Source organism: Nelumbo nucifera, chromosome 3 (assembly GCF_055504915.1).
Source record: "Nelumbo nucifera cultivar China Antique chromosome 3, China Antique-T2T, whole genome shotgun sequence".
NCBI classification, from domain to species: Eukaryota; Viridiplantae; Streptophyta; class Magnoliopsida; order Proteales; family Nelumbonaceae; genus Nelumbo; species Nelumbo nucifera.
In genome coordinates this window covers 32,750,181-32,759,583 of record NC_142651.1, presented here as the reverse complement: position 1 = coordinate 32,759,583, position 9,403 = coordinate 32,750,181, and the positions used below count along the sequence as shown (strand labels likewise).

General features: G+C 36.4%; 1 protein-coding gene and 1 pseudogene across 1 annotated transcript; both read left to right on the top strand.

The window, feature by feature from the left end:
* The first annotated feature begins 727 nt into the window (after positions 1 to 727).
* On the top strand, positions 728 to 1,906 carry LOC148801099 (kunitz trypsin inhibitor 5-like; annotated as a pseudogene).
* A 5,995-nt stretch (positions 1,907 to 7,901) lies between these two features.
* Positions 7,902 to 8,991, top strand: LOC104594880 (kunitz trypsin inhibitor 5-like). The gene has a single exon (XM_010255419.2). The coding sequence runs from the start codon at positions 7,981 to 7,983 to the stop codon at positions 8,698 to 8,700; it is 720 nt and encodes a 239-aa protein (XP_010253721.1). The 5' UTR covers positions 7,902 to 7,980; the 3' UTR covers positions 8,701 to 8,991.
* Positions 8,992 to 9,403: the final 412 nt, after the last annotated feature.

Sequence of the window (9,403 nt, the reverse complement as noted above, 5' to 3'; positions counted from 1 at the left end):
ATGGTGGTCTTGGTTTTCCAACATGATCTGATGAGATACTCCGTTGTACATGATATTATATACAATATGAATCCTAAATTAAAGCATTCCGATTATTGGGTTATTTGATCTAGAGGAGGCGAATTATAATATGTGTTCTTCAACTACCATCTCTAATGGGGTCTGCACTTTGTCGCATCATGCATGGAGGAATATGGGACGAGACATTTCCATAAACCATGTCAGCATGCGATCACCAAGTGAAATGTGAGCTTGGGAAATGGGGATTAATTACTTTTTCACTCCTGTTTATATCAAGTTTGTTTGCGCTACGGAATGATAGAGATTTATTTTAACAAGGATAGCGAGTGCATCCTTACTTTGCAAAAAAAAAAAATTGATTGATTAATTATAATCAACACATCCTTGGCACTTTACTATTTCTTTCACTTTACTCCCCTTCTTACAAGGAGTTCCTATATAATTATATAATGATGATGCCACTTGTTTTGTGCCACATCAATATCTCATATATTAGAATTGGATAAATCCAAATAAAGCTAAATTAAAATGATGTTGTTATACAAAGGAGATTTTAGTAGGGTATTCAATGGATTGTTGTGGCAAAAGAAAGAAAGCAACATAACCTAACTATAAAAGGGAGGGTTCCCTCTCTTCCTCTCTCAAATCTCAATTACTCTCATATAGCCTCTAATTCTAGCTACCAGCAATATCTTCACTCTAGCCAATGGAGACTACATTCTTGTTTTCCTCTCTCCTGATTGCGTTATCATCAATTATGCAGTCTGCTGTCATAGCCTCATCTCATCATGAGTCTCATCACCAATTGGTATTGGACATAGGTGGCAATGAGATCCAAGCAAGACAACTCTGCTACATTGTTTCAGCCATCCAAGGTGGCGGAGGTGGTGTGTCACTCGACAGAAGGGAGAGGTCTTGCTCATCAGTCGTAAGGCAACATGGTTCCGAAATGAAATTTGGCACACCTGTTTCTTTCTCTCCAGCATTAGCTTCAATGGAAGGGAAAATTGTCTCATTCCCCAAAGAGCGAGCCATTGGGAGGATGCTTCTTGGAGTGGGAATCCCATCATCATCTAGGGCAAGTACTATCCTTGAGTCGATGTGAACATCAGATTCTCTGAGATGCCTGCATTTTGGCAGGTCCAAGAATCACAAGGATCATCTTCGCCAAGGACAAGAAGGTACATTACAATCGGCGGACAACCAGGACACCCTGGTTCCTCAACTGTGAGAAATTGGTTCAAGATTGAGTGAATTAGCAATCGGTATTGGACACAAATGGCAATGAGATCCAAACAGGACAACCCTACTACATTGTCTCAGCCATCCGAGATGGTGGAGGCGGTGTGTCACTCGACAGAAGGGAGAAATCTCGCTCATCAATTGTGAGGCAGCATGGGTCTGAAATGAACTTTGGCACACATGTATCTTTCTCTCTAGCATCAACTTCAATGGAAAGGAGAATTGTCTCACTCCCAAAGAGCGAACCACTGGGAGGATGCTTCTCGGAGTGGGAATCCCATCATCATCTGGAGCAAGTACTATCCTTGAGCCAACAGATGTGAACATCAAATTCTCGGAGATGCCTATAGTTTAACAAGTTCAACAATCACAGGGACCATCATCACAGAGAAGGAGAAGGTATGTCACAATTGGTGGACAACCATGACACCCAGGTTCCTCAACTGTGAGAAATTAGTCCAAGATCAAGTGGATTAGCAGCTCTAGCCCAAAGTACCGCATTGCATACTGCCCTAGAGTGTGCAAATCATGCGAGGTTGTGTGTGGAAATGTGGGCATATCATCAGAAAGTGGGAGAAGGTGGCTTTCCGTGTCTGAGCACAGAGAGTTCCCATTTGTGTCCGTCAAGGCCAAGCACAACTAAGTTCATGGAATGGAAAATGATGAATTCAATAAGCGGCTACCTCCTCTCTAATGTGCACTTTGATTCATAGTAGCCGACAATTTTGTTTGCTTTAGTGTTTTTTTCTTTTCTTATATCAAAGAAAAAAAGGAATGAATGACAAACTTTTCTTTTCTTAAATCATAAGTTCACACAAATTCTCTTGATCTTTGACTAAGAAACCTAAATTTAACTTTTATGGCTATAGACTATCCATTTTTATTGATATTTTCTTGCTTGGTCTTTTTTTTTGTGTGTGTTTTATTAAGTATGATAGTGTAAAAGTATGAAATTAACAATAATAAAGCATAAAATTATGAAATGGAAATCAATAAAGACAAATTGGCAAGAGTTAGTGTTTATTAGTTCAAGACAAATGGATATCTCTCTATGTAGTGGGACTATATATGTGTACAATCAGTATTTATCTATACTACTATTACAAGTGAGAATGTTAATTAGATTGTAGAATTTTTTTTGACTAAAATACCCCTATTAATTGTTGATCTGGTCCCTCTTTATTACAAAAGCAAAAAAGCATAATTTGAACTACTAGTATAAAATTCATTCTATTCCCCCTTACTAAGTACCATATTTAAGGTATCAACTCCTATCCACTATCATTAAATCCAAAACATTTATTGTATACCTATACTATATATAAAAGTGTGGATGCAAAGTGGAAGTTTTTTTAACTAAAATTACCTTCTATTTCTTTGTTTGAGAAGGGGTATAAAGGTCACAGTATTATAGCTTTAAAGTTACTTTAATAGCTATTAAAATGCACATATTTGTCTATTTAGTCCATCTCTAATTGTAAAGGTTGAAAATGTAAATTCAATTATTATTCTTCACTTCATTTAATCCCCTATCATTAAATCTTATGCTTAAGGTATTAACTCTCATTTTCTCCTATAAAATGCTACATTTAAGTTATTTTTACTAATAAATGCTACTAATAGATCTATGTCAATGTTTTTATTTTAAAGCTAACTCAAAAACCAAACCATTCTTTATCCAAGTGGTGGCTAAACAATTTAACCATCTAAATCAAATTGGTAAACCTATGAAGTCATAGTTAGGTAATAAAATTTTTATTAATTAAAGAAAATTAGACACATATATGATATTTTTATTAATTAAATTAAAAAAATAAGTGTAATAAACAATAATTATTTTATTGTTAATGAAAATGAAATACATTATTTTGAAATGGCCAAAAATTAAATTATTTTACTATTTGGCAAAGATCAATAGTTCAACTTTTGGGTCAAATGTGTTAACATGTAATGTCATAAATAGATAATAAAAATTAATAAAATATAAAAAAATGAAATAATACATAAATTTTGCAAAAAAAAATGTTGAGGCACATGTATAATATCATATAAATATAGTATTATACAAAAAGTAAGTATAACATATCAGAATTATTTTTACATAGAAATACAAAAGAAAATTAACACATTTTTAGTTCTATATTTACACTACTATTAAAAATATGAATAAGATTGTAAAACTTTTCTTTTGACTAAAATACTCATTTTTGAATTTTGTCCATATCTAATTGTGAAGTTTAAATTGTAAATTGAAGTACTACTTTTCACCTCATTCAAATCCTTCTATTTAAATCTTACATTTCTTTGATAAATGAACAAAAATGATACATCGGAAAGACAAAACATTATAAAAAGAAAAATCTAGCCAAACAGGTAAGCCTATTAATGATACTTGAAGCTTCATGGCTCAATTTGATTGTCACATATTTGGATGAGGTGTTTATGTAATCATATTTGGATTTTGCAATCCACATCCAATTAATAAAAAAAATAAAAATACATATTTATAGAAATTTTTGGATACATTATTACTATCATTATCATCACCAAGAATTGTCACGTGCAAACCACGTGCACGCTTAATAGTGTGTCACTTGACAGAATTTGGTCCTTGTTTAACTATCGGATTAGAAAATATAATACTTATTTTCATTCAATTCCTTCTCATTAATGTGTTAACTCCCATTCTCTCTCCTTAGGTCTTTAATTGAAGAATTTTTATTTCTCACCAATAAATTCTACTAATTGAATCTATACCCAATAATTTTAACAATACAAAAGCTATGTGTTCAAACCCAACATGAATACTAAACTCTCCTTTTGTCTGTGTGGTGGGCATAGAGTTCAACTATCTAGGTTAAATAGCTGAACCAATATTGTCTCATAGTTAAACAATAAAGGTTTAAAAACAAATAAAAAATATAAGAATTACAAAAAATCAAATGCATCTCTAAAATTATATATTTATCATGTTAAGTAAAGTATGGTAAATAATAAAAGGACAAATTTCTTAAAGTACCCCTAAGGTTTAGGAAATTGACTAACTATACCCCTACCGCTTTAGTATTGTCTTAAAGTATCCTCACTATTTCTGACAATTGTCACCATCTTTAAATTGTAAGAAAAAAATAAAATATTAAATTTTCCCTCCACTGTTTCTCAAATTTTCAAAATAAAACTCAACTACTAAAAAGGAGAGGGAGAAAAGCGAAGAGAGAGAAAGAGAGAGAGAGAGAGGATAATAGAAAAAAAGAGAAAGTGACAAAGGAAAGTCATAGACACGACCAATGACAATTGACTGAGCAACTTGGAACGCTTGCTAGCTATCATTGCATGAGTTGATGTCATGGCCAATTGTGTAAATTCGGATCACAAAGCCATAGGTCTCCATAGCGTCTATAACCACACAAGATGTTTTCATTTAAATCCGTGCAGTTATGCTTCCATGACTGAGAACTGCTCCAGCGGTGCTTGAGTTTGCAATAGAGCAATAACGTGTGAACAAGCTGGAAATGCATGTGGCCCCAACAACAATTGCTCCACCTCCACAAACGAGGTTCTGGTTATCTTTTTCACTGTAAACAAGGTTACCCAGGAAGTGCGAATCTGGGTCTGGCGAAAGCTCTCAGGTCTTATTGTCGAAAGATGGATTCCCCTAGCTTGTTGAGGTTTCTGATGGCAAAACGGAAGGAGTCTCCGGTGTTATTGAGGACGGATCTCTAGTGATTGCCGAATCTACTAACCCTGCACGTTTAAATTTGGATGCCATGGAGGATTTTATTAACCAAAAATCTACAAAGGGAAGGGTTTCTAACCATCGTTGGGGGTGTGCAACGATGCATCAAGCACATTTTCCAGCCGCTAGTGTTGCTCTGACAGGGGAAGTGAAGAGAAGAGGGATGGATGGTAGTATTGGGTTTTAAAAATATTTATACATCATGTATGTACGAATTTTAACGGAATATTAATGGACGTTAACGATAGGGGTAGAGCTAGTCAATTGTTAGAAACAATAGGGTACTTTAAGACAATAGCCAAACAATAAGGGTAGAATTAGTTAATTAACTAAACCGTAGGGATACTTTAAGAAATTTTCCCATAACAAAATTTAAAACTGAACTAGAAAATGAACCGCTTTTACTATTCATGCAGTGGATCTATGATTCAACATTTTAGGTCAAATCGGCCAACCAGCAATTTCATAATTAAATAATAAAATTTTTAAAAAGTAGCAAAACGAAAAAATATTTAAAATAAAAAAAAATTGTAAAAAAACATTTGGGCACATATCAAGTATATATTCTATATTTTTGTAATTCAACTATCTAGGCAGTGGGCACATAGTTCAACTATTTAGATTAAATGGCTGAACCAATGTCTCACAGTTAAATAATGGTAAATAAAAAATATTTTTGTTAATAATAGAAAAAAAATTCAAAATTTAAAACTGAACTAAAAAAGCCAAAAATCAAATAAACCAGCTGAACACCACTTGCCTTCAAATTTCAAGTCAGTGGTTTTCTTTTCTCCTCTTCTACACGCCCTAGTTCTTACGATCCCACTAACATATATTGAATTCAACCTAATGTATTATCCAGTAGAAAACTCTAAGCACACAAATACAAATCAATCTCAACCACACATCTGCCTCTTGTCGAATACCTAGTTCCTGCAATGTGCACTCCATCTCCATCACGGATGATGTGGGCTACATTCACTTATTTAGAGGCAAAAATGTCCATATAGGAGAGACATTTGTTCATTGTCCAAAAACCCTAAGCATGGTTTAAGACTGAACCAAATGCAAGTTCATCAGCTCCCCAAGAAGGTTTTGCAATGGTAGACCGATCGAGATATTGGCATTTTTGTCAAGAATGGTATCAGATATTTGGCTTTGAGTGATCATCCGTTAAAGATCAAGTTCAAGAAGCAGTAAAAGTAGTATAATTCAATTGATGTTTATTCTATGAAATTTCACTGATGTGCTACTCCTTTGCACAACACTATATAATATTTGATGCTGCTGGATCCAAGGTGATGCCCGAATTGAGGAAGACAGCCGGATAGTCGTTGCCAACAGGGCAAAGCCAAGGTGATAGGAGGAGTCGTGCTTCAAGACATGTAATCAAAAAAGGATGTCAGAGGCTCGAGGAGTTATCCCCAGGTAGATACTCCAATGCTCAAGTCAGTAGAAGGTGATGGATGGTCAGGCCGGGCAATAAGGGTGCTGGTCCGAGTAGAGTAACAGTGTGAGTGCTAGAAGTTGGAATCCCTTACCTTGAGAGGGAGATACCTTTATATAGCCAGAGATCCGTGTCCTACTCTGATTGGGCTTCTGGGATTGTCGGGATGAGGTTAACCGCCGAGGTCTTTGGGATAGATTCCTATTCCCTAGTGGAGTTGTCCTCATCCCTCCTCCTATCCTTGGTTGTGCTTATCCGCATGACATGTAGCTGATGTGGCTAAGTGGATAAGATGGGGGGATACGGTAGTAGCATAGTGCGGTCACGACCGCAAAGTCGGTGTATGCCGCGAAGCTAGATGGGTCGTGCCGATGTGATCGGGGTGGCTAGACGTTGACTAGGTTGGCCACGTGTTGCCTAAAGCCAACTCAACCATGACCCGAACATCACTCCCCCAGTTCTGAAGTCGAGGAATGAAGTGCTCGGCCGAGGTATTGCACGACAGGGTGCTTTGTTTCTCGGTTGATGAACTCCAAGTTGAAGTCTGATTGAGTGTCTAGTTCGCTTAGTATTCCTCAGTGCTTGTCAAAATTTGGAATCTGCACAATGTGAGTTGTGGCTGAGGAGTTCTTCGATCGTCGGCCACGAAACTTTGAGAATTCTAATTTCGAAATCCAAACAATATTAATACTAAATTAAAGCTTTTCCTGATTGGATTATTTGATCGTCCTATAATATATTCTTCAACTACCATCTTTAACGGGTCTGCACTTTTGTTTCGTAATGCATGGAGGAAATTGAGACAAGATGCATTTCCTCCAACCATGAATCGAAAAAGAGAAAAGAAAAAAAATGCCAACACAACAACGCTTGAAATAAAAATCAAAGTGATGCCTTCAATTTATTGCATATGTTGGCGTTTCTTGCATTTTAGTGAGGGGACTCTAGATGATGATAATATGCCCACGATCACAGGAAATGTGAGCTAGAAAAAATTGGTTGATTAGTACTCCCTTTGCAACAAATTGGTTGCAATTCCCATGGAGCTACGGAATGATGGGACTTATTTTAACTAGGATATAGCATCAAATACTCCCTTCGCAACAAATTGGTTGATTAGTCTATGCATCAATGGCACTTGTCCTACACATTGCTTAAATTTTCTATTTCTTTCACTCTACTCCCCCTTTTACAAGGAGTTGATATTGACTAGATATTACAAAATGATGATGCCACTTGTTTTGTGGCACATGAATATCTTATAAATCAGAATTGAATGAATTCAATCAAAGCTAAATGAAAACAAGGTTTGTTATACAATCGAGATTTTAGCATCAGTTTGACACTTTCTCGTACAAAAATTCCTTTGTTTTAGGAGGGAATTCAACAGATTGTTGTGACAAAAGAAAACATCCTATCTATAAAAGGAAGGATTCCCTCTCTTCCTTTCTCAAATCTCAATAACTCTGAGACATCCTCTAAGCATCCCACAAACTTATTAATTCTAGCTACCAGCAATATCTTCACTCCAGCCATGGGAACTACATTCTTGATTTCATCTCTCTTGATTCTGTTATCATTGATTGTCCAATCTAAGGCCATTACCTCGTCTCATGAATCTCATCACCAGGCAGTATTGGATACAGATGGCAATAAGATCCAAGCAGGACAACCCTACTACATCGTCTCAGCCATCCGAGGTGGCGGAGGTGGTGTGTCACTTGATAGAAGGGAGAGGTCTCGCTCATCAGTTGTGAGGCAGCATGGTTCTGAAATGAACTTTGGCACACCTATATCTTTCTCTCCAGCATTAGCTTCAATGGAAGGGAGAATTGCCTCACTCCCCAAAGAGCGAGCTATTGGGAGGATGCTTCTTGGAGTGGGAACCCCATCATCATCTGGGGCAAGAACTATCCTTGAGTCGACAGATGTGAACATCAGATTCTCAGAGATGCCTGTAGTTTGGCAGGTTCAAGAATCACAAGGATCATCTTCGCCGAGGACAAGAAGGTACGTTACAATTGGCGGACAACCAGGACACCCTGGTTCCTCAACTGTGAGAAACTGGTTCAAGATCGAGCGGATTAACAACTCTAGCCCTGAGTACCGCATTGCATATTGCCCTAGCGTGTGCGAGTCATGTGAGGTTGTGTGTGGGAATGTGGGGATATCATCAGAAAGTGGGAAAAGGTGGCTTTCCGTGTCTAAGCACAGAGAGTTCCCATTTGTGTTTGTCAAGGCCAGGCGCAACTAAGTGCATGCCATGAAAAACAATAAATTCAATAAGAGGCTACCTCGATCCTTCCTAACAAGCACTATGATTCATATATAGCAGCCAACAATTTTGTTTGCTTTACTGTTTTTTTGTCTTGGGATTTTTTCTTTTCATAAATCGATTGAGTGAATATTTTTCAAGGAAAAAAGGGAATGAATGATAGACTTTTCTTTGATATTTTATTTTTATTTCTATTTTATTATTTTGTTCATTGCAATATTGTCCTATTTGAACCGAATAAAAACTTGTAGGTCATGGTTTTATTGATTATGTGGTTGATTAGTCCATTCAAACCGTGAGAATGTTCAACTGTCCAATGTGGTCCAAAGCTGAAAATAGTGGAGTATTGGAAAGGAGAATGTTCATTGTCATTTTGTTGTACTTCGAGCAGGGATAGAAATTGGAAACCTTACCTGGTCATGGGTTTTTCTGGTTAACTAGTCAATTACATTTAGGTTGGGCCTAGTTGGATCAGGTTAATGTCAACATTATCCCAGCCCAAGGTTCTAAAAACCCAAACCCAACCTAGCCAATACTTACCCCAATTGAAACTAAATCTCTCAACCATAACCCAATTCAACCCAACCCAAAATTGACCTTGGATTGGTTCCATCCCAAACTTTTCACAATCCTCATAAAATCTCACTTGATCTTTGACTAATAAACCTAAATTTAACTTTTA